We start from the raw sequence: 27,430 nt of genomic DNA on the forward strand, positions 1-27,430 counted from the left end.
TTATTTTAATATATAATGTTATATTATCCATAAGTAATATAAAAAATTAAGTTAATGAAGATTAAAATATGAAAAAATTATGCAATATTCACCAAAGCTCAGGTATACCCGTCCAATTTTGCTTTTTTCGTTGAATCCAATAACTATCTTCACCATTTTTAATAAGCCAAGAGGGATCTTTATTTTTATCATATGTAAACCATCTAGGTTCCCATTCTTTGCCTTCTGCTTCCATCTTTTTTCTTCTTTGTCTTTGCTCTTCTTCTAAAAATATTTTTATTTTCTCTGCATCGTCTATATTGCCATTTTCTCTACTTCTTTGATCTTCTCTTAATCTAGTATCAGTCCTTGGAAGGAACCCTTTTTCAATACATGTAATCTCATTAAGAGTAGCTGCAAACTTAGTAAATCCACAGTGAGATCCTGGTTCATCAACTAACTCGCCTACAGTCCATATAACTTCTTCTTTGTATTTAGCATCAGTTCTTTGTAAGATTAAAGAACTTGTCCAACGACCAGACAGTGTTAAAGGCTGAAGGGCCCCAGTTTCACTAAACGCCTGAACAGATAATTCTTCACTCCTTCCTGAAAATATCCCTCCTTGCTTAAATGAAACCACTGCTTTTTCTCCTGAACAAACATTTACAATTGTCATATGTCCTACTGGCTCAGTATATTTTTCTCCAAATGCAACATTTCGAAGAAATGTTGTAGGCTTCCTATACGAATAAACGTCTCCAGTAATTAACCTGAGAAGAACACAACCGTCAGTGGCTAACTCAACGCTTTTTCCCCAAAAGTGCTGTTTTGGTTTAGGAGAATGAGAATATGACCATGAAGATGATTCAGCATGACAAGCGATTATCACAGGTCGATGAGAAACTTTTTCAGCCAGAAATCTATAGCCTAGTTTAATTAGACTATGTCAATAATTATATATGTTATGAACCTTTATCTTCTCTTACAAGTTCAAAAGTTTCACCCAATAAAGGACTAAATGGCTATCAAACGTTAGGATAAAATGATTCCATTTATTATTAGTTATACCTTTCTGACCAACCGTTCCTTACATCGCATACTAGAAAATGAACTAATTGCAAAAGCCGCTATGAAAAGAATCCGTTCACCATCTTTTTTCGGCCGAGTAACAGCTTGATTAATTAATTCGCAATATTCTAAATCCTCTGCAGCTCTTTGAAGAAGATTTAAAGGTTCATTTGCCAGCACTGGCATAGTAATTGACGAAAGATCTTTTCCAACCTAAAAAATTAAAATGTATTCTCTATATTCCAAAAAAAAACATACATTCTTTCTTAAAAAAGATAAAAGACTTGGTGGTGGAACTGTAATTGGGGGAATATTATTCCTACGTTGAACTCTATTTGGATATGGAAGGGGATATAATGATCGTTTATTCTTATTCCATGCCACATTCTTATCGCGAGATAATTTTTTAATAACATGAGGTCGAAGACATTTGGGGACTCTATTTTCATCATCGCTTGTTGATTCCTCTACAACGCCATCTTCAACTGCATTACTAATTAATATATATGGGGTAGCGCTTTCTGGTATTTCTTGTGCATCAAACCATGCTTCTCTTGTAAGAGTAGTATCTATGCTAGCTCTTGAATTAACAGAACTTATGGAAATGTCAGGCGTTTTTAATGCAGATATACATAACGTATGTTGATCTAAAACACGATGTTCGGATAATATCGATTTAAATTGTGTAGAAATATCTTCAAGCTCAGAACTAATTAATTCAATTTGAAGCGTTGATAATTTTAGCCCTAACGTTGAATCATCTTTAAGCGTTAGAAAAAAAACTACAATCTTAGTAGCAAACTTACCAAGTGTTGATGAGGAATAATTATTTTTATGTCTTAAAGATACCAATGTATTAATATTCTGTTCATTATTTCTAGATCCCAATATTTCACGACAGTTCTCATTATTAGAACAATTTCTCATATCATTTCCACTACATTCTTGAATCATCTTACTGATTTCCAATTTAATAAGACCAATTTTTTCCGCAAGATTTTCAACCTTCAACCAAAGTTGGCGATTTAAATTTTCATACTGAGTTTTAGGCAAAACTGCATCTGTATCAAGAATACTTTGCTGTTCCATACGCTTAATATGACAATTTTTCATAGCTTTTTCAATCGCTCGACACCAACCGACCCAATCTTTATCCGATAATACACGAAGATTCCATACTTCAGTGCCAGTATCAATATTAATATTTTTCAATTTAGGATTGACACTAATCGCTGCAATTGAAAGCGGGATAACACCACGAAGAATTGAACGTGTTGATCCAGTATATGCGAGAACTGCTGTGGAAATATTAAGTGTAAAATACCTACGGGCCCATCCTTGAAGCTTTCTTCGCCTCTTTTTAAGCAAAATGCCAGAATAGACCGAAGATGAATCAGTATCAAATATCATATGCATTGATGTATTTTGAGACGACAAAATCTGTAATGGAAATGCTGAATACGCTGTCAGCACATATGTCACAATCTTCGATGTCTGCTTTGAAAATGTATTGTCTTCAAAGTACCAAATTAACACTTTTCTTTAATAAATTTCAATATTACCAAAAACAAGCGCAAAATGCCCTCCACAGTTGGGTCCCACATGATAACTCCCTTTTTCAACAAGATTTGCCTCACACCGCATCAAAGGCACCACTTCTGTTAATCTAGCCCTCTTCAAACGCTCTTTTAGTACTCCATCTCTTGTGTTTCCTCGTTGTTTTGACAACATACGTCGATGTGTTGCCTTTGGCGAAACTGCCAGCAGCTGCCTCTCCCCTTTATCCTGTATAGGAACCTTTATAACAGATTGCAAACGCCATATTCCACATCTTATAGACTTTTTGTGCGGCTTTAGCTGCCATGTAAGCGTTTCATTATCTCCAATATAAATCCACCGCAATAAAACGTCCCGTGCCTGGACCTAAACTATATAAATGGTTTCTGATCATTTAAGAGCATTTTATACCTCAACTGTCTCCAGTTCTGACATTTTATTTAAACAAAATATGCTAATTTATAGACATTTTGTATTTTTTAATTTTTTGTAGGTTACAAACAAGTGATCGCTGATCTTAAAAGCTAGAAACACGTTAAAATGTCAAGTAAAGCAAAATACAAAAATGTACAGGAAAAAGTAGTATTTTAGGATCAGTAGATTTTTATACATAGGAAGGTTTTTTGTAGTATATATAGGGATTTATTCAATGATGAGTTTATTATTTTTAAAGCTTTGCTAAGGAAAAGAGGTAACTAGGAATAAACAGCAAATAATAAGAAATGTATTATTATAGGTAATAGGTTGCAACGTTGTATTTTTAAATGTTAGAGAAATTAGTACTAATCAGAGTCTGCAAAAAATGATTGATTTTTAGCATTGGACACACAGAGCATCTGATCGGCGGCATCGAGAGTAATAGGTAATGTAGAGAAAGCTGATCAGAAAGTAGGAAGCCAGATAATATATATAACATTGGTATTTTAAGAGTCCAATTAGCAAGAATAGAATTTATTTGTAGATATAGTCAAGAATAATCTGGCTATGAATTAAGAAATGATAGAGTTGCGGTTATCGTGTAGAGAATATTATATAATATTACGAATAGTAAAAGATACACGTATCTAGAGTTAAGATGATATAAAAGGACTTAGAAAATAACTAAAGAGCAATTTAAAATCAATATAATGTATATATTTGGAGAATATAGTTAAAGTGTGTAAATAAGCAATAATATAAATCAATTTATGGATAGTAATGGAAAATTTAAGTTTCAAAGCAACATATAAATAATGAGGTTTATAAAGCATAGTAACACAGAAACAAGGCTTCTGCACCAAATAAAACATATTTCTTTGGATATAAATAAGAATATATTTATTTCACTTGCGACATTTATTTGAATTACGACAGATCAATCGAAGGTATAAATCAGCCTTGAATATTTAACAAGGAGGTTGAAAAGAGGCAATTTACATTTTACACTTACATATCAAGCAAAACATTCTGAATTAAATACATAATGTGCATATATTTTTCTTGTTTACTTGTGTTTATTTTTTCACAAAATAAAAAATATACACAAACATACATTTCAAGCACTTTGAATTCAATTAATTTTCTTCAATTTTCACATTTCTTTATGGATTAATATTTTTGCTAATATATTTGCTTTGTTTACTGAGTATCACGTTGACGTCAGCGATCAAAACATTAAATCAAACGAAAAATTGAATAAATTAACAGTATATATCAGCAACTTATTAGAAGCATAAAAACAACATATTTTCCAAAGAAATGTCTCTAGATAGGTCATTACGAAAGAAAATGGAAGATAAAGCTCGATCAAATCCAACATTTGAACAAGAAGTAAATCTGCGTGTAGATTGATGTAATATTAAGTTTTATAGGCAAGAGATTGGATTGAGCAAGTAATTGGAGAAAAACTTGATCCTGAGAAGAATTTAATTGATAATTTGCATGATGGAGTTGTCCTATGCAGGCATGGTTCCTGTTTTTTGATCACAGTAGATTAATTTATAACAAGAATTGCAAACGCTATAGGGCCCCATCAGGTACGCTACAAGGCTTCTGACATGCCGTTTGTTAAGGTTTTTATGCTCTGTTGTGGTTAAATTGCGGTTAATGGGCTAAAGATGGAAAATATTGCTGCATTTCTTGATTTTGTCCAGAAACTAGGGGTCCCTAACTATGACCTGTTTCAGACCATCGACTTATATGAACGGAAAAATCCATACCAAGTTATTCAGTGTATTCACTCTCTCTCCCGCTATGCAGTTCAAAATGTTGGTTTTCATGTTCCTGCACTTGGTCCAAAGCTCGCTACTACTAGAAAAATCAATTTTACAGAAGAGCAGCTTAACAAAGCAAAAAATATGACTAATCCCTTTCAATATGGCTATGTTGCTGGCCTAAGTATATTTTGTTCTGTCTTGTATTCTTAATAACCTTTTTTAAGACTAAATTCATTTCTAGACCAGGATGTTTTGAATTTCTAGTCATTGACCAAACATACTCCCTGTTCTTATTTACAGCTATTTATTGTTTATATTTTTTGTATTTTCCTATATTTTTATATATTTTCATATATTAATCTGCTTTAATTTCCATTTTATTTTTCCGGTACTTTTTTCTTATATATTGTTACCATGGAAATCCTATCAACCTCACCGTACTTTCAACCTCTCAGCTTTGCAAAATGAAAGAAAATTCAGCGTATATCAATAGAGTTCTGGGTTCAGTCTATAATGAACACTTAATTCCATTACTTTTATTCATTTCTAATAGTTTTTGCAGGATCTTGGGTTTCTTGTTGATTGTGGAGTTATATCAGAGGCAATTTATGAAGAAGTAATTACTAAGATACCTCGACGTATGTTGAAACAGATAATAAATTTTATGCAAATATTGAATATTTAAGGGTATTTTCCTAGTCAGAAACATACAGAATGCAAAGAAACACATTCTCCGAGTCAAAATATCTCACAAAGTGCGTTTTTTGAGCTAAAATTAAGCAAATCATGAATAACCATATTTTAGACAATAACCATGTTTTGTCATCACGAGATGAATATCCAAAAACACTTCCTGCACGATCAAGCACAGGGTCAAATGTTGCAGAAATTACGTCGAAGTTTCAGCAGAATACAAATATTGGAGGAATACCGTCTCAGCCGTCGTCAATCAAACAAACTCAAGAGAATAATCATCATCAAAGAGCACCTTTGCCATCTGTTCCAAAGAAAGCATCTATTGTAGGCATGTTTCAAGCAGAAGCTTTATATGACTATGAAGGAGAAGATGAAGACGATCTTTCATTAAAAGTAGGAGATAAAATCAATGTTTTAGAATACGTGAATGAAGACTGGTGGAGAGGAACATGTAATGGAAAAGAAGGAATTTTTCCTGCAAATCATGTGGTATATTTACTTATAATAATATGATTTGAGGATTGAATGGGTTTAGAAAAAACTGCCAGTTTTTTTAAGTAATGAGAGACCATCATTATTACAGAAATCGCCCCAAGAACATGGACTACAAAAGGAATCAACATCATATCCTCAAAAAGGATATTATTATCAACAATCACAACAACAGCAAACTCAACAACAATATAGTCAAGAAAAAAAAGCAATGAGTAATATTGGAAAGAAATTCGGAAATGCCGCTGTCTTTGGGTAAGAATCGTACGACAATATTTTTTGAAAGAAAACATGTTAATAAATATAATTAGAGCAGGTGCAACACTAGGTTCACACTTTGTTGGTGGTATATTATAAATGCCCATAATTTAAACTAGTTAGTGAATATTTAATAATTCTTTTAAATATACTATATATTCAACTATTTCTAACCAATACTTTATCATGAATTGCATGTTTTCTAATATACTTGGCTTATAATATTTTCTGTTATAATTAGCGTGTTAGAATATATCATTGTTTTTTATTTTAATAAAGAATTTTTGTTTTATAAATTGTTTTATAAATTAAAAATATTATCAGATCTCTTAGCGCTAATTTACTGTAGTAAAAATAATAAATTATTTTTAAAAATAAAGTTTAAAAAAGAATGAATAAAGTAGTATGTTTTTAAGATTGAATCAAGAAAATCATCTGAATTCATTTTAAAGGATTTTATAAAAAAAATAGATAAATTTAACAAATATTAATTCTTCAAAAAAAAATAAAAAAATTGTAAAAGGTTTTAAAAAAATATATATTTTTGTGGTAAATATTGTAGTAACATTTTAATAGGAACTATTTTTTTGGAGAATCCAGCAAATATTTCTTAAATATCAAAAAGTTAGCTATTAAAGACATACATACAAATTCATCTAAAATATATGGTAAAATGGAAAATATCTCTGTAAATTGTGATGAAAAAACAGTTAAAGACATAGAAAAGACAGATATAGATATGTCTTCTTCAGTCTTTACTGATAAAATAGAAAAAAATGAAGAAACGGAATGTTTTTCAAAAAACAGTACATATCATGATGTATCTACAGAAAATCAAGAAAATGCTTCTGTCGAATCTTTGAAAAGGAACCAAAAATCTCTAGATGATGGTATGTTATTATTTTTAAATGTATATTTTCATAATTAAATATAAAAGAAACAACTCTTAAGGAAACAAAAAAAATTAAAAAAGATTTGAAAGATTCAGAAATATTTAAGAAAGAATTACTCAACAACGGTTCAGTCGAAGATAGCGGTTCTAGTAAAGTAGATAAAAATGTTTTATATAAAACAGAAGAAACAACGGACCCAATACATCAACTAACATGTTCTATCTATGTAGGTAATTTCACTCGACCTCTTCAGATACCCCAGCTTAAATCTTATTTATTGGATGTGATTAAAGATATTGATGATTCAAATGATGATATATTAAAAAAAATATGGATGGATAAGTTTAGAACACATGCATTTATTGTATTTTCTACAATAAAACAAGCAAAAAGAGTACGAGAAGTTTTACACAACTCTATTTGGCCATGTGAAAAAGGAAGGAAACCTTTATGGGTAGATTATATCCCAGAAAACAAAGTAGATGAATGGATTTATATAGAAGAGCAAAGTTCTCGAGATACTAAATGGAAAGTTGTTTATGATGCTCAAGGAACAGCAGACTTATTAAAGATTGAGAAAAAAGTGTCTCATGAGAATGCTGTTATTCCAAATGAAGAGGCTAAAAAGCAATTTCAAGATAAATTTAATGAGTATGATGAAAAAAAACAAAATATTGAAAAATATAATTTAAATAAGCTTTTTTTAAAAACACAAACGACTCCATCCTTGTATTACAAGACTACTGGTCACAATATTGTAGTTGATAAGTTTAAAATACAAAATAATCTTGAACACAAGGTATAAGTATATATTATTTAAGCTTAAGATTAATATATAATGTTTAAATATAAGATTAATATGTAATATTCAAATATAAGATTGATGTTTAGATATAAAATTAATATATAATGTTTAGATATAAGATTAATAATATTTAATATTTAAATATAAAATTAATATGTATTTTTACATCTTTTCTAAATTTAACGATTCTTTTAATCCTATAGTAAAATCATTAAATTTTGATAACTAAGGTTGAGATTTTAGATAAACCATAAAAAGTAACATTGATTTATTTAATATAAATTATATCAATATAATGTTTTACCTTTTTAAAAGTATTTTTAGTACTATTTGAAGGAATATTATATCTTAAATCATAAAATCTTTTACTTTAAAAATTAAAGCTTAATTGATGTTGATGAATTTTTTATGAAAAAAAAACCAAAAATGTTTTGATTATATGACCAGATAAAAATGCATTTTTTGTTTATTAATATTGAAATATAAAAAATATCCAAAATATATAAAATAAAATATAATTTTTTATATATACTTATAGAATCGAGAGTTGCTAATGGCTATCGAAAGTATTAGAAGGAAGAATAAACTTTTTCATCAATAACTAAAAGTTAAATGTTCCAAAACAATAACGTGTATTTACTTTCTTCTAGGATAAAAAGAGATCGTTCAGAAACTACTTTGAAACATTTAAAACAAATTAGAAATCATTAGAGGGCATTCAAAAAAAATATAGAAATCAATTAAAATTTCATATAGATAAATTTGAAAAATGTCATAATTCAGAAATTTTTTGAGCAATTTCTTTAAATAAAGGATATAAAGCAGATTTTTTATATTCTTCAGGCAATTTCCAATTTCTTATACCAGATAACACAGTAGAATCAGATGATATGGCATCATCTTGTTTGTTTGCTGCATGATTTTCAATTAATTCAACAAATTTAGGATCCAAAGGTATTTTCCCTATATCAATTGTTAGAAAATAAATCTCAACAAAGCAAAAAATAATAAGAATATATAAAATGAAAGAAATGAAGTAACTAGTGCAAAGAAAATAAAAGAATAAAAAAACCGATAAAAACAAGGGAAAGCATACCAAAAAAAGGAATATTATAAGTTTTAGCCAATTCCTCACCACCGCCAGTAGAAAAAATATCAGTAGCAACTGTACAATGAGGACAAATATAACTACTCATATTTTCAATAACACCAGCAATCTGGAGCCCTGCCGTATGACAAAAACGAATCTCTTTGCGCACATCAGCAAGAGCCACCGCTTGGGGTGTTGTAACAATAATAACTTGTGCCTTTTCACCCGCATTTATGGCATAAAGATGCTGAACTATTGAAATATGTTCGTCTGATGTGCCTGGTGGCGTATCTACAACCAAAAAATCCAAAGGACCCCAAAAAACACCTGAAATCATCTGTTGAATCATCCATGTCTTCTTAGCACCACGCCAAGCAACTGAATCACTTCTTTGAGCTAATAAAAATCCAATTGAAACTACTTTTAGAAAATTATCCTTTGAAATATCAATATGCATATTATTTGAAAACTCAGAAGCATTATTTGCAATGTCTGAAGCACTGTAAGCACAGGTTTCTTCAAAACGATCATTTAAAGCGTTTTTTGAAATACAAATTGATGCATTATCTGCTGTTTCATCATCCTTAGCTGTTACACATTGAAGATGAACGGGAACCCAGCCAGATGATGACTGAAGAATACGTTGTTCTTCAATGCCAAGTAAGCGTGGGACAGAAGGCCCTGTTAGATCAATATCAAGAAGTCCAACACGTGCACCACGTAATAGAAGACATAATGAAAGCTGTACTGCTATAGATGATTTTCCAACACCCCCTTTTCCCGACAAAACAAGTAAAATACGTTTAATATCATGCAATGCTGATTGAGAAGATGCTTGTGTATCATCAGAAGGAACCATTTATCCTTAAACACTCATATATGTTCAAAATACTTAGTATATGCGCACAAATAGCAAATATATGCGCCTCTTTGCAGAATTGTATGCACCCAAATTGCGAGAAGATACTCCAAAATACTAGTAAATATGTACAAATTTCCAAAAATACTAAATTATCCTATATAAGCACAAGAAATAGAGCTTATACGTCTTATGTGCGTCCTGTATGCGTCTTATATGCGTTTTATGTATGTTTTATATACACTCTATGGATCCCTCAAACACAGTGCGGCTTCTATGTAAATCCACTAAAAACTCAGATACATGCAAGTTTCTTCTTATATAAATATGAAATGTACTGTATATGCACTGCTTATCCAGAATATATGCACTTTTTGCTGTTTTTGCAGCTGTCGTGTTTTATCGTTAGCTTAACGATACATTTAACAGAGTCATAAACTTTTTACTCATTCAAATTATTAGTTATATATATACCAACGACTAGATAAACATCATATTGAGTATATGTCATATATGTGTTTTATATACATTCTATATATGCTCTGTGCGGTTACTTGATCTGCTGTTTTAGTATAATACATACTACTATTACTTAAGTACTTAACTCACATTGGTCATTCGATAATATACGAATAAATTAGACTATATAATTATAGACAGAGTAAAAACCAGTATATAAATAGTGCAATGTATCCAGTGATACATTGAAATCCATTTAAAACGAGCTGTATATGTGCTATATATGCTCTATATATGCATTATATATGCACCCAACACGTATTCCAAGCTTTCTAAGGCCAATTTCTTTTCTCTATAATAATATCTGTATTTTATATATCGATTATATCATGGTATCGAGCAGTGCCAATAGATGGACCAGATAAACAGCAAATGCACTATGAAAGTATTTCTATACAAACTAAGTGCAAGAAAAAGCATCTATTGAACACATCTATTCTATCCACCAGGTTCTGTCATTGTATGCGCAAGAAATATACTAAATTATACAGACTTTGTGTATTAAACAAAACTATGTATTAAGGCATATTCATCCAAGTATATATATAAAAATATATGAAACATAAACATCAGAATCTTATTTAATATAATGTACAAGCAGTATATACATATTGTATATATAATGTATGCACAGCATATACACACTATATACATAATGTATGCACACTATATATATTATATATATATTTCAAATGTTATAACTCACTAAGGGCTCTCTTTAACATAATTAGGACTCTTTTCATTTAAAAAGTCTATTATTTAATTTTTTTAACCATATTCAGTATTTTATATATTTTCGGTGCTTAATTTTCGTTAGATGTGTGCGCAGAGAAAGTGTGCGGACGATGGCGGAAGGCGACTTAAGCAAGTATAACTTGAGGATTAAGCAGATCGGCTAAAAGCGTTGATGGCGGCAAGTTTTGCATCGATTCCGTCATACAGCGCATCGACACCTCGATTGTCGAGTGCTCCAGCATCTCCTCTTCAGGTTTTACAGACATTTCCTGAACGTCTTCGTCTGTTTGAAGAACATCTCGACACCTTTTTATCGCCTCTTAAACCGTAAGTTTGGTCCCAATAAAGAGACAGGAGCGGTGTTCTGTGTGCATATAGCAAGAATACTATAAGAACAGAACAGAATAGTTATTTTTTAGGTCTAGCAAGCAGAGGAAATCTTGAGAATAGAATGTAGCAAAAAATAGCAAATCTGGGGAAAAATAGAAGCTATTAAACAAACAGAGTGCATTTTTATGAATATATGCGTTATGTATGCGTTATATATGCGCATATATAATGTATATATAATGCATAGACAACATATACACAACATATAATATATACAATGCATATTCTGTATATATAATATATATGATATATATATTTAACATAACACATATAGTTTGTGTTCTTATATATTTTGGATTCAAAAAATAAGATAGCTTTAAACAGTTGGTTATTTTTGATGTAAATCTTTGGATTCAATGCAACAATAACATGGATATACTCTAAAAGTGTTTTTAGGTGCTTTACATACAATATGAGTTATATACAAATTATACTGCTTTAATATATATATTATAAGAAATATATTAGTAGTATAAGAAATGCAAACTAAAAAACAGCAAATGGAAGAAATAAGATTTTATGAAGTTTTTTCTAGGTTAAAGTTCATTTATGACTATTTTATTTTGAAAAATTATAATTTAACAAAAAACAATAACTCATTCGTGATTAAAAATTAGTAAGCATAATGTATTGCAATACTTATGCTGGTATTTTATAAAGATTTTATATAGCAGTTGGAATCTAGTATTTTTATCAAAACTGCATTTAAAATTCTAATTAACACAACATTATGATGGTATGAAGTATTACTATATCTGTGTAAAGCTTTTGCTCTTTAAGCTTTTATAGAAAGTTTATATTGGGTTTACCTACTATAGTTTTGTAATGATGAAGTTATCTGGGGTTGCTTTAAGAGCGTTATTTAATGCTTTAATTAAATTTTTCTTAGAATTTTAAAACTTTTTAAAATATTATATGGGGATTTCCTGCTGCTCAGTGTTTTAAAGCTCCATTTATTGCTCTTTGAATTCATTTAAATTTGTTCAAAAATTTACTAACATTTTATAGATATATTCCAGCATTAGGCCGTTTTTTGATGGTAGTAACATTTATTGAAGATACAGTACGAATCTTAACACAGATGCGGGGGCAACTATATTATTTGCATGCATATCGGCATTTTTATCGTGGGTTAAGTCATGCTTTTCTTATCCTTAATGTAATTGCTATGTCAATTGGATCTATTATGGTTGTTATACGCAAAAAATCTGAAATTGCTGTTGGAATACTATTTGGTGTCATCATTTCTCAAGCCATTGGTTATGGACTAGTTTTTGATAGAACACTTTTTTTTCGGTAAGTCTAAAGAAATGAAGCCTAAGGGAATAGAACAAAGTAAAAAAATAGAAAAATGGGGTGAGCACTACAATTATTGCGTTTTAACTTGTATTTTTACGATTTTCCTTACTGTTTAGCTACTTAGCACTTTTATGTGATATCTTTTATTGTTTTGGCTTCTCAAGTTTATTTATGGATTTAGCTAATGATATTGGGGTAGAAATTTATCGATTACAGGTGCTCTTTTGATGGTTTTGTCTGATTCGTGGTCGAAAAAGCCACATTTATTTCCGGGACTTCCTCAAATCTCAGAAACAGATCGAAAAAAGTATTTTCTTGCTGTTGGTCGAGTCCTTATAATTTTTCTTTTTTCCGAGTTCATTTTCAAGGAGTCTCGTACCATCGTTCGTATCATTATGTCAATCTTTGGTCTTATTGCGTGCTTCATGGTCATCATTGGCTTCAAAGCTAAATGGAGCGCCTTTATTCTTGTCTGTATACTTAATGTTTTCAATATTCTCATTAACAATTGGTGGGACTCAAGTATTTCCGAATCTGAAAAGGATTTGCTCAAATATGGTATGTATATGTTCAACCTTATTGTGTCCTGCAGCTTTTGTCATACTAATATTCTAACTTAGACTTTTTCCAAATTCTTTCCATTATGGGCGGACTTATTCTGCTCGTTAATATGGGCCCTGGCGGCTTTTCTGTTGACGAAAAGAAAAAGATGTATTAATCAGAAGAAAGGGTGTGGCAATAAGGTGTAAAGTGTAGTTGTGCTATAAACCAATTTCAAATTTGCATTAAACAGAATACAACCCTTTTGATGTACCAAAAATCAAGATGCAAGTTGTATGTAAAAACGTAAATGAGTAGACTCAACAGGCAATCAACAGGCAAAGAAAGAAATAGCTAAATAAATAAATGGACAAATAAACAAATAAATATGTCAATGATGTTTATTTTTATATATGACAAAAATTCCAAGATATATTTCAACCATCTGACTTGTCATCAACTGGTCTTCAACCGGCTGCCATTGGTTGTTATTAGCCGCCATTCGGCTAGTATAGTTTCTACAAAAAACCTTCATGCATCCCGAATACTTCCACTGTTCTAATACACTGCTCACTACTCAATACAGCCGAAAGGGTTTCCCCATTGTAGATTTAATAACCAGCGAACCGACATTCTGACATGCAAATTAGTAACAACAATAAAGTCAAAAAATATACCTGCCACCCCTTTTTCAAGAGAGAAACAAGGAAATTGATTGCCATCACAATATTTGCAACCAATTGGTCTTCTGTCAACCCAACATTTCCAACCGCCACCCCTAAACATAATACTTCTATATAGATAGTGTTAGACAAACCCGATGTAATCAAATAAAACGAAGCATATAACAAAACATATAATACATACTTTTAAGTTGAAATTTGATTGTTGCTTTTGCATCTGAAAGCTTTACCGACAACTCTTCTGCGTGTGATACAGGCGTAGGAAACTTGCCAGCTATACATGTTAATTACACCACAATATCCATGCAAACACCGCACAAACACGCACTGCAAGCATAGTGCACAACACATGTATAACATATAGTATATAACATAGAATGTGTACATAGCATGTAGACAATATATGTACAGCGTATATGCAGTACACATTGCATCTACTTTGCATATTTTGTGTATACACTATACATATTATACGCACTTTATACACATGTACTCTGCAGTATATACAGCAGATATACACTATGCACACAGTATGCACTCTGAACGCACAGCACACAATATACATGTATTCTGCACTGTATACATTCTATGCAGACTGTATATACATTTTGTACATGTTGTATGTACTGCAACTGCACACACTATGTACCATCTATATATTATGTATGTACTGTACGTACTTCATAGTATCTGCTTTACAGTGTATGCAGTGTATATACTGCACACATATAGTATACAGTGTATATTCCACCATATGCTGCAAATGCACTGTATATACTGTACGCAATATATGCATCTGTATGCAGCATACAGATGCATATGCATGTGCTATACACAGTATATACATATAATGTATACGCAGTCCTGCATTGCATATGTACACATAATGTATATGTATATGTTATACTATAGCATAGTGTATACTGCATATACGCCACATATACACACTATATGCTATATACACGCTATATGCGCACTATATGCGTTGTATATGCGCACTGTATGCGCTGTGTATGCGCTGCACCACATACCTTTTGAAAGCCCAGGCCCAAGCAGACGAGGAATCTGCTTAATAAGAGACTCACTGGAGATAAATGCATCATATTTCTTTGCAAGTTTTTTAACAAGTTTCTTCTGCTTATTGAGTTTCTTCAAATCGTCCACAGACAGTGCATCAACGCCCAGGTCCTTTGCACGGTCGAGATCATATGCATCCGCCAGTATACACACATTAAGGTTGCGGGGAATTGTAGGGAGCTTTACAGTGCCGGAAAAACGCTTATCACGCTGTGGATCGTAGTTTTTCAGGCCAATCTGGAGCTCAACAGTCTCGAGAAAGTTACGTTTGTGCTCTTCTGAGGAGGAAAGCAGCAATTTGACGTTTTGGCGCACAGTCAGCACACTGACTTTACTGCTGCCGTTAGAGCCAGGCCGAAGAGTGCAGAGCGCATAGAGCGCGCATATATAACGCATATATAACGCATATACTGCACGCACAATGTGCATATCTCCTGCTATGTATATAGCAGCGCATACATTGCACTATATGTATGCACTGTATATGTACAGTGCATATAGCATATATATGCTATATGCACACAATGTGTATAGTATGTACCGAAGTCCACAGTGCATCGCTGTACATATGGTATACATGTATTATGCATACTATACATTATACGTGTATGTGCATACAGTGTAGTATGCATATACAGCGCATACAATACGCATATAGTGCGCATATATAGCATACACAGTGCATAGTGTGTATATGCAGTGCTAGAGCGCATATACAGCTTAGAATGGGTCTCTGTGCTGCTGTGCAGAGTGCACAGAGATATCTGGTGCGCCAATGCAGTCTCTGCTGTGATTGATTTCTTACCTCATTTTTTAAAATATTTTCAGCGTATCGAAGTCCGAGAAAACAAAAGTAGTAGAGCGGAGTGTCTGAGGATACAGAGGCACAGAGCGCATTCAGGGCATTTCTGCAGTGTATACAGTATATACAGTGTATACAATGTGTATTTTGTGTATATATGTGTATATATATGTATATGTGTATATATGTCTCGGTAGAGGACACCCAATAGACCGCAGAGGGTGTAAGAGGCTTAGGGGATGTTTCCAGTGTACAAATGTATACGTATACGTGTATATGTACAGTATAGTGTGCAAAGCGTATAATATGCATGGCTATGTTGTGTATGTTGTATATGTTGTATGTATGTTGTATATATGTTGTATATGTTGTATATAGTATATATGGTATATAGTGTGTGATGTAAAGTATAGTATATGTGTATATGTATGGTGGTATACAATAACACAAAGTCTCCAAACGCCTGGCTATTTGTTCTTATAAGTAGTTTTGGGCGTTTTTGAGTGCAGGTCCAATGGCCCAATGGTTAAGGCGCATGACTACGGATCATGAGACTCCAGGTTCGACTCCTGGTTGGATCGGCTTTTTATTCAGGCTGTGCACGGTGTGTGTGCAGAGCACTTGGAAGCATTAAAACACGGGTGCCCACAAGTGCCAGCTTGGATAAAGGATTGGCATAGCATAGGGTTGCGGTTTATTGCGGTTTAGTGATACAGTGGGTTAGTGTATATTACGATTACGTTTTATAATATAGTATAAGTATATATGATATATCCAGCATCTAGCTAAACTGTTTGACTCGAGAACAATAGAATATTAAAACAAAATAGTATTACAAATGCAAGTATGCTTAGCTGCTCAGCATATTATTCATTATGCTAATCATTACATCCACTAATTCTTTTTTGCTTATGCCATTCGCTAATTCTCTCTCAATTGCAAGTTTAATAATGCTAATAAATTTTATGTATTGAGGGAGAGATAAAATGTTTTTAAAGTCTATACTGCAGTTGACAGAAGAGATATTCGGTGATTTTAGTATACTTTTGCTATTTTTGTAAAAAACAGCCAGCTTTTTGATCCAAAGTTGCCTCTGCTTTGCCGCATATTTGTATAGCTTCAATGCCAGCCTTTTCCTATTAATATACTTAATAAACTGCTTAACTAATGGCCCATAAAGCGTGCAAATTTTCCGAGACTCTAGCTTACGCTTCCTTAAGTAAACTAGCACCCTGCATGGTGCACATATTGTTTTTATTAGAACCATTTCGTCCCCAGGAACTATATTTTTCGCATCCTGATCGCTTAAAGCATCACTGACATTTGAGCAAAGTGAAGAATGATCCGTATAAGATATTTTCATAAACGACGATGCAAGAGGCGCCGGTAGCTTCATGCATTGCCAACAAATGTTTTCTTGACACTTAAAACATTTGCCTGATACTTCTTTCTTGCACATCATACGTCCACAACCACCAAAACAATACTTAAGCCATGGCTTTTTAAAAACACATTTATTACACATTCCTTCACCGCCAATTTCGCAGCGGTATGCAATTTTAGATGACATATGAGTCGGACAATAAGGCACTAAACACGTTAAACAATTGGGAATCATACTAGTCCTGCACTGTTTGCACAATATACCACATTGTTGACAAAAACCTAGCTTCAACGGCGCATTCTCACTCAAACTTTGTCCTCGTGCATTTAAATAAAATAAATTACACTGATCCACCCCTTGACAAAAAGGACAAACACCTGCTCCACATTTCGCACACTGAGAACTTTGAAGACAAATGGAACAGAACTTGTAATCTATAATTTCCGGGTGAACATCACACTTTCGAAATGCTTTATTCAAATCGAAAAAAGGGTTCCCTGTAGAATAATATATATCATAATCCGTTTGATCAAGATCATTCCAATAATCTATACATATTTCTCTGCTATGCCATATATCATTCGGATAAACCATCGAACACGTTTCAACGTCTGTTTCCAGACGCAAAAGTTTCGCGATATTCCTAAACGCATACAAAAGATTGTATTGACTATAATTATAGTAAAGATCTTTGGAACATTTCGGAAGCCCTTTCATATACCGAACTCTCAATTCTTTGAGAACGTATGGCTTAATCGCAAGCGTAGACGATGATTGCTTATAATAACTTGTTTCCCCTGTCCATGCTCGCTGAAGCGATACAAGAATACTGTTTAGATCTTTAAGAGATATATATCGACAATGCCGAAGGCTAATTTTCTCCAATTTTACTAACCCTGCCTGCAAAATAATAAACCGTACTGCTGGATACTGAATTGCCGAAAAATCTAACAGAATTGCCGTCAAACAATCAAAAGGAATATTACTACGGCGGAAAAGATACTGTACTGTCCGAAAAGTCGCCAAATGCGTTGTTTTTGCATTTTGGTATCTCTCTAAAATAGTTCCCTTAGAATACCCAAGATCAACCACTCTCCAGCACCGAACATTGTCATAAATAACCTGCCGTGCCATCCTACAAATACACGATAAAGAAACAAGGTCTTTAAAATGAATATAGGATGCAATGGTTTCAATTACATCAGGATGACATATCATCCTGAGTAAATCTGGCTCATGCCGTTCACTAGAAGCCATATAAACTGTTTTATTAAAGACAGAAAAGGCCTTAAAATCCCTTGATATCATATGAATCCCTGTTCCAATGGCTATTCCAACAAATACACACGTCCTTCAATTAAAAGGCATATATTGCTGAAAAATGCTATAATGCTTAAAAAAAAGAATAAACTCCTTCTGTACTCTTCTCCTACAGTGTCCTAACCATGTATGCCTCAATATCCTCTTAAACTTATTTTTGCATTCTGTTTCTTGACACACAATAATCACTTTTATTCCTGCAAAAAATAACCCCCTTAAATCTATCTTTCACAAAGATTAATTTCTCCTAATTCCACTGCTTTTTATCCTTATATATGCGTTGTTTTTTGTCTTTTTTCCCTCCAAATCACACCGTGGACCAATTATCTATAATTATCTACTCTTAACGCTTCGTTCTCTAAACTTGTCCTTATCTATGCACACCCATATCGTTTAAACGAAAACACATATTTTACATTATTCCTCTTAAATTTCAATAAAAACACTTAAAAAACCCTTTTCTCCCTATATATGCGCCTTTCTCTATCTCTGGTGCAAATTTCTCTGTGTTTTTCCGTGTTATATGCACATAGATTCCTCTTTACCGCTTGTTCCTTCCTTTCATATTCTTCTCCTGTCCCCACCTTTTACTTGTTTCTAGCTATATTTTGGCACGCTTAATAAGCACGTTTCCTTTGACCGATTAGCTGTTTTTTAGTGCCTTATAAGGCGCTTTAGACCTTTTTTATCGCGTTTTCCTCTATTTTGTCGCACTTTGTTTTTTATCTATCTATTCCTCTATTTATTGCTTCTAACGCATTTTAATCGGAGCTTAAACATTTATAGTTAAAGTGGTGTTTCTTCGACTTATTCTCCAATCATCGTAAGTTAATGCGCATATATTGCGCATATATTTCGTATATTAGCATACTAATGTCTATAGAGTACGGGATATTCTGTGTATGCGCACAGAATGACCTGAGGTGTCTGCCTTTAAGGCCAAGTTACAGTAATATATATATATATTGTCTGTCGTTCCCGACTCCAATAAAAATCTATGCGTATACGTCCGAAATGTCTCGTTATTTCGAGACGATAGGGCTAATGCAGACAGCCCAGCAATCTATGCAATGTATATCAGATATGCTATATATGATGTGTTATATGTAGTGTATGTTGTATATAGTTTGTTTGTATAATGCGTGGTATACATAGTGTATAGTGTATACAGTGTATATAGTGTATATATGCTGTATACAACGATAGTGTATATATAGTGTATGGCAAAGATTAGGCCTCAATCAATGTATATATCTGCAGATACGTCTAAATAAGTGTGTATAGTGCATAAGTGTGTATAGATATGTATAGACGTGTATATGTGTATATGGATATAAAGCGATATATATGAAAGATATATGAATGCCGATATGCAGAAGCCTTTGTATAGAAAAGAAGGAAAAATAGTAATTATGTATAGAATATGCTGAAATAGATGGCAATGGAATGGATAGTTATTGCTCGTCAGCAGGAGCGGTGTTTTCTGTGCTTTCAGATAATTCTTCATCGCTGAAGATTCTGCGCCGTTTTGTGATTCTACGAGAGATCTGTTTATCTGCATCAGTTTCTTTAATGAATGTATCATCGTCATCATCATCAGTATCTTGTTCTGTGAATGAATGGTTGCTTTCGTCGTCGTTTTCTTTGTTTTGCTCGTTTTTGTCTGAAGATAACTGTTGTTTTTTATACATATTGATCCCATCTTCCTTGATTTTTCGTAGCCTTTCTAGTTTCTCAGTTTCATCACTTTCATCATCAACAATGAAATCATCGTCATCATCTTTATCTATATATGAAGTTTTGGAAAAGTGTTCTCCTACTTCTTCCGCTTCTAAACCTTCGACTGTTAATATAGGGACTTCATAATATTTTGCGTCTTGAGCACGACGCTTAGTTTCAAGACGACGACGAAATCGGATTTTTTCTTCTTCAATCTAAAAGTAGAATAAGCCATAAAATGTTTCTGTGGTATGATATTACCCTTTCTGCTTCTCGTTTAACTTTTTCCGGGTCTTCTACATTAACAAATTCGACAATACTGCATTTCTTCATATTTCCACGAAGAATAGCTTCAGTTAGCCTTTTGTGCGTTGAACTTCCTGTATCAATTGGCAAGAATGTCATATTTTTTGTGAATCTTTTTCTAGACATAAGAAGATTTTGACTTTCATGAGAAAGACATAAATATGTATGTTCAGAAAAACTGTTTTTTGTCACTGCTGAAAACAGTTCTGACCCCAAAAGTAGTGACAATGATCCATCTGACCATTTTATGAAACGTGCATTTGATTGTTTAGACTAAACGAATAAGTACGAAAAAACACATATCATAACCTACATAAGTTCCATCTTTATTTTTAACATATCTCCAACGAATTGTATTCTCCACTTTTAGTCGAATTCTTTGATTAGTATCATATTGATGAATCGTGGTCTCTTCACGTTCTGATTGTGCTTCTTCTAAATATGATTCTCGATCAAATGGTTTCTGAACAATTGTTAAAAAGTTTGGCATTTTTACATAGTAGAGCTGTATTCCTATTAATACATAACAGTAATGTCTTGCAAATACTTCTCCATCAGTTGATTCAGGTACTGCACGATTTACAAGTGTACTTTCCAGAATCTTTCTTGTTTCTTGGTATTCTGGCTCTTCTTGTGCCTCCCCTTGTATTTCTTCTATAATTTCTTTACTTTCTTATTGTCAGACATGTAAAAATAGTCCATTGTTTCCTTAAACCTTTTTATATCATTATTTTTCTCATCATCTGTATGATCCCCAAATAAATCATCTTTTTCTTCATCTGAAACTAAATTATTATCTTTTTTCTCATATGGATCATAAAAAAGTGTTGAATGGTCTTTAAATTGCTCTGTTTCCTCTATCTTTGGTTCTTCTATTTTTTCTTTCAAGATCTCTTCTTTATTTGTTTGTTTTTCCATTGATTCTTCTGTAAAAAAAAATCAGAAAAAAATATTAGAAAATAGACAAATAAACCACTATCTTCCATGTGTTTTTTTTGAAAAAATACCTTTTATTTTCCTATTTTCTTTCTAATTTCTCCACCTTAAAATTTCTTGACGTTCAATGTTGCCTCGGTAACCCTCTTTCCCGTTCTTTTTCTTCGTAGAACTTCAACGTCCACTCATCAATATAATATGAATTACATTATTTAGGCCTTTTTATGTGAAAATTGTTTTATTTTTAATATATATCAGCTTAAATGAGTTTCTTTAATAGCTTTGGGTGCGTTTTTTCTGCAAAAATCTGTTGACTGAGCGTTAACAGGAAGATTGGACGATATTCACGTCTTAAGAAGTCTTCTGTTGGGAATTATGCACAAGGATCTCAGCAGGATAGTCGAAAACTATTCTTATGCCAGCCTTTTGTTAAGACAGCACTTGTTAAAGGGAATTTTGCAACAATTGTAGCACTTCCGAAATATATTGATTTGAATGAATGGCTTGCACTAAATGGTAGGACAGTATGAATGCTTTATGATCAGAAAAAACACAGATATGATGTAGACGTGATTGATGAATATATATTAGTTGATTTTTTTTAAAGTTAGACTCTGTTTGAAGAATGTAGCAATAACAAATCTGACCAGAAGCAAATTTGACCGAATCGTCGTTTTTAGTGTATTAATGAGTACTAGTATTTGAGTTTTTTACATATTTGAATCAGTTTTATGCAGTATTTGCGGAATTTTGTACACCACAAAACTGTCCATCTATGTCGGCGGGTACAAAGTATGAAAAAGGGTGTTTTTATATTTGATTGATAATCATAGTATAAATTATATGTGGTTTGATAACAATCGGAAACAAATACAACTGTCGGCACCCCAATATATTGACTGTGTCTTAGCATGGGTTAATAATCGACTTAGCGATGAAAATACCTTTCCAACGAAAGCGGGTAAATTTTGTTTTATGGTAATAGTTATACTTGACACGATATATAGGTCATGCATTCCCTCCTAACTTTTTTATTATTGTAAAGTCTATGTATAAACAACTATTCCGAGTTTTTGCACATATATATTATTCACACTTTGATCAAATTCTCCATTTATCTCTTGAAGCACATTGGAATAGTTTTTTCGCACATTTTATATCTTTTGGAAAAGAATTCGAACTTTTAGATAAACATGACATTGATCCTCTACGTGATTTAATTGATTTAATGGTAAAAATGGGGATTATTGCATAATCATATAGCAACATGACGATATCCATGAGTAAACAGTAAATTAGGGATTAAAAAACGACTGTAGATCGTCTTGGAAGAATCAATAGTGTTAAACAAAAATATGGCAAACAATGTCGTCTTTTTGTATAACTGTTGTTTCTTCCTGGTCTCTATGTATTTATAGATTAATATGTTCTTGTTGGTTTAATTCCTTCTGCTTTTACTTGAGTCCAATCAATCTGGTCATAAATTTCAGAATCTACTAGGCCTATTACTGCACTAGATACGTCTGTTAGACAATGCTACTTTATCTCCAACATATATTATCCAGTTATATATGTTGAATTGCCAAAAAACTCACATATTGTCCCCACGAACCAAGTATGCTCCATCTACTTTGGTTACTTGGGTCCCTTCCATGGAAAATAGCTTTTCATCAACTTCAGAAATAATAAGATTTGTTGTTTGGTCAAATCCTGTTAAATGTCCTGTTAAAATTCGGCCATCTGATGTAACAATCATAACTTTTTCTAAAATATAATTGTTAACTCGTTTTAAAGCGTATTTCACCCGGAAAAACATACTATTGACAAATGCTTGAAGTGCACTCATGAAGCAAAAACAGTGCGTATATTTATTTCTGAAAAATGGCAAAAAATAACAAACTGTTTGTTAATCAATGTTTGTTTCACGTATTTGCCGCCAATTTAGAGACAAAAAAAGCCCAAAAAAATACTAACCGTTCTATTTCCTGTTAGCCATTATTTTTCTGTATTTTTCTGTAATTTACTCTGCAAAATTCCTTCTTTTTCTTCTTCTATTCACCACTTTTTTCAATGCCGTCGTTGTACTACGTTTATACCGATTTCCAACATTCATCTTGACAATAAACAGCTTGTTTTAAAGTTTAAATTAAATAAAGGCGGTATGAATTGAGTTATAGGTTTTTACAGTGTTTTTTTACTGTTTAGTTAACAAAGGATTAGAATTTAGCAAAAAAACCGCGTAAAAAAAGACAAATTTTGGAATAAAAACGAAGGTTAAAGTTCATTGTTTTTGGATTAGTAGACTTTAAGATAAACTGAGCACTGCTTCTCTATATAAAAGTCGTTGGTTTATTGTTTTACTTTTTTTTTCTGGAAAAAATGAGTACAAAAGGCCTAAAACTTGTTCCTCCTCCATTACCTCCAAACAAGTATTTAATTGCAAGGAAAAAGCTATTTTATGTGTTAATTTGAAATAGAAACACTGAAGCAGTAAGTGGCACACATGATATCAGTGCACTTTTGGTTCAAATTCAGAAAGGCAGGCTATATTTTTTTTTAAAAGAATATTCTGAAAAAATATAGGAAAAGCCCTTAAAAAAACAGTAACAAATGACAGAAGTGCGCCTATGATACGTTTGTTTCACTTTTAGTTGTTACTGCTGTCTTATTTTTGCTAGGAAAAGCATGTTCTCATGAAGTATCAAGTAAAGTTGTATCAACAGCACTTGGTTTGAATTCATCTGCTTCAAATGATTCAAAACAGTTATCTGGTGCACAGAAACTCTCTGGCTTGTTTGCAGATGGCATACCAAAATTAAAACATCGCGAAGGAGGAATAGATACAGGAGGTAATTTGCATTTTTAAAAAATTGTATTTAAATTGATGCACATCTAAGCGGTTACATCTGGAAATACAGGAAGTTCACAAAAAGCACGTATTTCTCCTATGAAGAAGTCATCTGATACGCAAATACCTCATTTTTCTAAGACTTATTCATCTGGAACATCTATATCGAAAAATAACATTTCCTTCAGATCTGTGTCTGATTTGCCAGAGACTTCATATATGAAGGCAAATTCATCAGTTTTTACACATTCTAATCATCTTCCTCCTCCTGTTCCTGGAACTTCGTCTCTACCTGCGAGAAAAAGCAATACTTCTACGCCATCTGTACCTCCACCACCGCCGCCGCCAACACGCAATGTTTCATTGCCTACATCTGTATTAATGACTGCACAGTTACCACCGCCTCCTCCGCCACCTATTACGACAAATAAATTAAATTCGAGACCTCCACCGCCACCACCGCCTCCGCCATCTGCCTCTGTAAATGTTACTAGAAACCCAAGTTTTCATTCGACATTATCAACATCTATTCCTCAAAAACCTGTTTCAAAGCCACAAAGGCCATATGTATTTTCGGATTCTACACTTTATACAGGACCTGGTATTAAACCAAGTAATGTAAATATTTTAAGTAAGATGACATATTTGTGATATGGATTAACAAATGTTCTAGTTGATGATTCTCGATGGAGGTTTAAGAGTGAAGATGAGTTTCCCATACCTCGTACATTTTCAGGTGAACAAAAAATATTTAAAAGTGGAAGACAAGGCGGAAGTACTGTGCCTCTTAACCTAGGCTGATTTAACTATATCTTTAAACTTTTAATTTCCGTTAAATCATTTAAAATTTTATTAACGCCATTATTTGACTTAAATATTTACATAATATTTAAACTTTAAAACGTCATAATACTTTTTTGAATAAAAATGAAATAAAGCTAATGAGAAACAAATATGTATGGTAATACAAAGGGATTTACTGAATATTATTTACGGTTTGTTTGAAATGAGACTTATGTTTATCCTATTTTTTAATATAATGTTAATGATAAGACCACTTAATTGTAGAAAGATCGACTCCTTCCTGTACCATTTCCCATAGTGGACTTAGTTCTCTTAAGAAATTTACTTTATCTTTTATTGTATCACAAATATAATCGATTTCTTTATCTGTAGTAAATCTACCAATTCCAAATCGTAAAGATGAATGAGATATATCATCTGGTACTCCCAAACTACGAATTACATATGAAGGCTCAAGAGACGCTGAAGTACATGCACTTCCGCTACTCAATGCAATATCCTAACATTTTTAAAAAAGAATAAAGATAGGAAAAGATATACTTTTAATGCCATTAAAAGAGATTCACCTTCAACATAAGCAAAAGAAGCATTAATACAACCAGGATAGCGATGCTCCTGATCACCATTGAAGAAAACATATTCAAGCTGTGTTAGACGTTCCACTAATCTCTTTGAAAGTCGGCTTACGTGTGCATAATCATACTTTTTTGGTTAGAAAAAAAACGTAAAATAAAGAAAATGAATCAAAATGTTGAACTCCATCTCAGAACCCCTGCACATCCTCCATTGTATGTAATAAATAAAAATTAGTACAGTCAGTTAACATGAATATTTAATAATTAAAAAAGTATCATCCTCGACGGAGCAATCATTATGAAATAGAAAACAATACTTAACTTACCTCAAGTTCCTCTTTTGCTATTCGACAGGCTTCTCCCATTCCAATAACTAAGGGACAAGCAATTGTACCACTACGCAATCCCCGTTCTTGTCCTCCACCATTAATCAATGGTTCAACACGTACTCGAGGCCGTCGTCTAACATAGGATGCACCAACACCTTTGGGACCATATATTTTGTGACCTGACAAGCTCATTAAATCTACATTGAATGCATTTACGTCAATTGGTATTTTTCCAGCTGCTTGAGCTGCATCTGTATGAAAAAATACTTTTTTTGACCTACAAATTTTCCCAATTTCTTCAATCGGTTGAATTACTCCAATTTCATTATTTACTGTCATAATGCTCACTAAAATGGTATCTTGACGAATTGTACGTTCTAATTCTTCTAAACTAATCAATCCCTTTTGGTTCACTGGTAAATATGTTACATCAAATCCTTCATTTTGTAATATTCTACATGAATCTAAAACACATTTATGTTCTGTTTGTGCAGTAATGATATGTTTTTTAGTTCCGCTATAAAAATGTGCTACTCCTTTAATAATCATGTTATTTGACTCAGTTGCACCAGATGTAAAGAAAATCTCTTTTGGATCAGCACATATTAGGTTTGCAACATGTTCTCGTGCTATCTGGACAGCTCTATCTGTTTCCCAGCCATAACTATGCTAAATATATCGTGATTAGTCTCAGAAGTTTTGAAAAAAACTTTAAATGAATAATTACCGTTCGCGAATGACTATTTCCATACAAATATGTATAATAAGGTAACATGGCATCAAGAACACGTGGATCAACAGGTGTAGTAGCTTGCATATCAAGATAAATTGGACGGGTACCGAAAATTCTTGTAGATGTTTTTTTGGAGGGCTGAAGAGAATCTTTTGTATCCTCCATTAAATACGTGCTCTTTTCTGATGCTCTTTCTAGAAATGCATTCGTTATAGTTGATAAATTTGCCCATTGGTTTGTAGTATTATTTAATATAGACAAATTATTCCAAATAGATATACCATCAAAAATAGAATCACCGGAAATAAATAAAGTACTTTTAACCCTTATTTTCTCTTTTATAGGTAACTCTTGCCTTGTAAATATGCTAAATGCTGCTTTTTTTCTAAAAGATCTGTTTAAAATTATATGTCCAGAAACTGTATTAAATCCAACTCCAAAAGGTAATGATGTCTCCAAAACTGCTATACGTTCAATTAAAATGCTTTCGAGTCTAAAGGGAATCCGATAAAATCTTTGTAGATGCATTTTTTGTGTTT

General features: G+C 32.4%; 14 protein-coding genes and 1 non-coding gene across 15 annotated transcripts; 8 read left to right on the forward strand and 7 right to left on the reverse strand.

Annotated features, from left to right (window-relative positions):
* Positions 1 to 88: 88 nt before the first annotated feature.
* On the reverse strand, positions 89 to 3,039 carry T551_02108 (oxysterol-binding protein related protein OSH3; the record flags this gene model as incomplete). The annotated part of the gene is made up of 6 exons (XM_018374371.1): positions 89 to 906; positions 950 to 1,001; positions 1,048 to 1,260; positions 1,306 to 2,582; positions 2,637 to 2,970; positions 3,016 to 3,039. 6 exons carry the CDS (start codon positions 3,037 to 3,039, stop codon positions 89 to 91), a joined length of 2,718 nt encoding a protein of 905 aa, XP_018229323.1.
* A 105-nt stretch (positions 3,040 to 3,144) lies between these two features.
* T551_02109 (uncharacterized protein) lies at positions 3,145 to 3,581 on the forward strand (the record flags this gene model as incomplete). Its single annotated transcript, XM_018374372.1, is given in 6 exon segments — positions 3,145 to 3,183; positions 3,188 to 3,222; positions 3,243 to 3,295; positions 3,348 to 3,358; positions 3,422 to 3,459; positions 3,533 to 3,581. Coding segments are annotated over 6 exon segments (225 nt in total).
* A 760-nt stretch (positions 3,582 to 4,341) lies between these two features.
* On the forward strand, positions 4,342 to 5,009 carry T551_02110 (uncharacterized protein; the record flags this gene model as incomplete). The annotated part of the gene is made up of 4 exons (XM_018374373.1): positions 4,342 to 4,413; positions 4,455 to 4,546; positions 4,592 to 4,655; positions 4,701 to 5,009. 4 exons carry the CDS (start codon positions 4,342 to 4,344, stop codon positions 5,007 to 5,009), a joined length of 537 nt encoding a protein of 178 aa, XP_018229325.1.
* A 254-nt stretch (positions 5,010 to 5,263) lies between these two features.
* T551_02111 (uncharacterized protein) lies at positions 5,264 to 6,344 on the forward strand (the record flags this gene model as incomplete). Its single annotated transcript, XM_018374374.1, has 6 exons — positions 5,264 to 5,305; positions 5,362 to 5,437; positions 5,486 to 5,554; positions 5,605 to 5,984; positions 6,031 to 6,242; positions 6,299 to 6,344. 6 exons carry the CDS (start codon positions 5,264 to 5,266, stop codon positions 6,342 to 6,344), a joined length of 825 nt encoding a protein of 274 aa, XP_018229326.1.
* A 574-nt stretch (positions 6,345 to 6,918) lies between these two features.
* Positions 6,919 to 8,003, forward strand: T551_02112 (uncharacterized protein; the record flags this gene model as incomplete). The annotated part of the gene is made up of 3 exons (XM_018374375.1): positions 6,919 to 7,135; positions 7,183 to 7,937; positions 7,992 to 8,003. 3 exons carry the CDS (start codon positions 6,919 to 6,921, stop codon positions 8,001 to 8,003), a joined length of 984 nt encoding a protein of 327 aa, XP_018229327.1.
* A 712-nt stretch (positions 8,004 to 8,715) lies between these two features.
* Positions 8,716 to 9,892, reverse strand: T551_02113 (uncharacterized protein; the record flags this gene model as incomplete). The annotated part of the gene is made up of 2 exons (XM_018374376.1): positions 8,716 to 8,906; positions 9,040 to 9,892. 2 exons carry the CDS (start codon positions 9,890 to 9,892, stop codon positions 8,716 to 8,718), a joined length of 1,044 nt encoding a protein of 347 aa, XP_018229328.1.
* Positions 9,893 to 12,451: 2,559 nt separating this feature from the next.
* Positions 12,452 to 13,553, forward strand: T551_02114 (uncharacterized protein; the record flags this gene model as incomplete). The annotated part of the gene is made up of 4 exons (XM_018374377.1): positions 12,452 to 12,474; positions 12,545 to 12,832; positions 13,035 to 13,393; positions 13,456 to 13,553. The coding sequence occupies 4 exons, from the start codon at positions 12,452 to 12,454 to the stop codon at positions 13,551 to 13,553; spliced, it is 768 nt and encodes a 255-aa protein (XP_018229329.1).
* A 213-nt stretch (positions 13,554 to 13,766) lies between these two features.
* Positions 13,767 to 15,531, reverse strand: T551_02115 (60S ribosomal protein L1-B; the record flags this gene model as incomplete). Its single annotated transcript, XM_018374378.1, has 5 exons — positions 13,767 to 13,881; positions 13,960 to 14,009; positions 14,053 to 14,168; positions 14,243 to 14,332; positions 15,090 to 15,531. The coding sequence occupies 5 exons, from the start codon at positions 15,529 to 15,531 to the stop codon at positions 13,767 to 13,769; spliced, it is 813 nt and encodes a 270-aa protein (XP_018229330.1).
* Positions 15,532 to 16,445: 914 nt separating this feature from the next.
* Positions 16,446 to 16,518, forward strand: T551_05025. Its single transcript has one exon. It is a non-coding gene; the product is annotated as a tRNA-Arg (tRNA).
* Positions 16,519 to 16,787: 269 nt separating this feature from the next.
* Positions 16,788 to 18,578, reverse strand: T551_02116 (uncharacterized protein; the record flags this gene model as incomplete). Its single annotated transcript, XM_018374379.1, has 1 exon — positions 16,788 to 18,578. The coding sequence occupies one exon, from the start codon at positions 18,576 to 18,578 to the stop codon at positions 16,788 to 16,790; it is 1,791 nt and encodes a 596-aa protein (XP_018229331.1).
* Positions 18,579 to 20,043: 1,465 nt separating this feature from the next.
* On the reverse strand, positions 20,044 to 21,584 carry T551_02117 (uncharacterized protein; the record flags this gene model as incomplete). Its single annotated transcript, XM_018374380.1, has 4 exons — positions 20,044 to 20,575; positions 20,622 to 20,939; positions 20,980 to 21,334; positions 21,382 to 21,584. 4 exons carry the CDS (start codon positions 21,582 to 21,584, stop codon positions 20,096 to 20,098), a joined length of 1,356 nt encoding a protein of 451 aa, XP_018229332.1. The 3' UTR covers positions 20,044 to 20,095.
* Positions 21,585 to 21,865: 281 nt separating this feature from the next.
* On the forward strand, positions 21,866 to 22,857 carry T551_02118 (uncharacterized protein; the record flags this gene model as incomplete). The annotated part of the gene is made up of 5 exons (XM_018374381.1): positions 21,866 to 21,888; positions 21,931 to 22,118; positions 22,301 to 22,394; positions 22,436 to 22,563; positions 22,610 to 22,857. 5 exons carry the CDS (start codon positions 21,866 to 21,868, stop codon positions 22,855 to 22,857), a joined length of 681 nt encoding a protein of 226 aa, XP_018229333.1.
* A 164-nt stretch (positions 22,858 to 23,021) lies between these two features.
* On the reverse strand, positions 23,022 to 23,448 carry T551_02119 (uncharacterized protein; the record flags this gene model as incomplete). The annotated part of the gene is made up of 3 exons (XM_018374382.1): positions 23,022 to 23,115; positions 23,198 to 23,366; positions 23,421 to 23,448. 3 exons carry the CDS (start codon positions 23,446 to 23,448, stop codon positions 23,022 to 23,024), a joined length of 291 nt encoding a protein of 96 aa, XP_018229334.1.
* Positions 23,449 to 23,981: 533 nt separating this feature from the next.
* T551_02120 (uncharacterized protein) lies at positions 23,982 to 25,251 on the forward strand (the record flags this gene model as incomplete). Its single annotated transcript, XM_018374383.1, has 6 exons — positions 23,982 to 24,031; positions 24,080 to 24,141; positions 24,186 to 24,236; positions 24,281 to 24,451; positions 24,500 to 25,081; positions 25,124 to 25,251. 6 exons carry the CDS (start codon positions 23,982 to 23,984, stop codon positions 25,249 to 25,251), a joined length of 1,044 nt encoding a protein of 347 aa, XP_018229335.1.
* Positions 25,252 to 25,492: 241 nt separating this feature from the next.
* On the reverse strand, positions 25,493 to 27,419 carry T551_02121 (cysteine desulfurase, mitochondrial; the record flags this gene model as incomplete). The annotated part of the gene is made up of 4 exons (XM_018374384.1): positions 25,493 to 25,753; positions 25,795 to 25,956; positions 26,156 to 26,827; positions 26,886 to 27,419. The coding sequence occupies 4 exons, from the start codon at positions 27,417 to 27,419 to the stop codon at positions 25,493 to 25,495; spliced, it is 1,629 nt and encodes a 542-aa protein (XP_018229336.1).
* Positions 27,420 to 27,430: the final 11 nt, after the last annotated feature.

Source organism: Pneumocystis jirovecii (assembly GCF_001477535.1).
Source record: "Pneumocystis jirovecii RU7 chromosome Unknown supercont1.9, whole genome shotgun sequence".
NCBI classification, from domain to species: Eukaryota; Fungi; Ascomycota; class Pneumocystomycetes; order Pneumocystales; family Pneumocystaceae; genus Pneumocystis; species Pneumocystis jirovecii.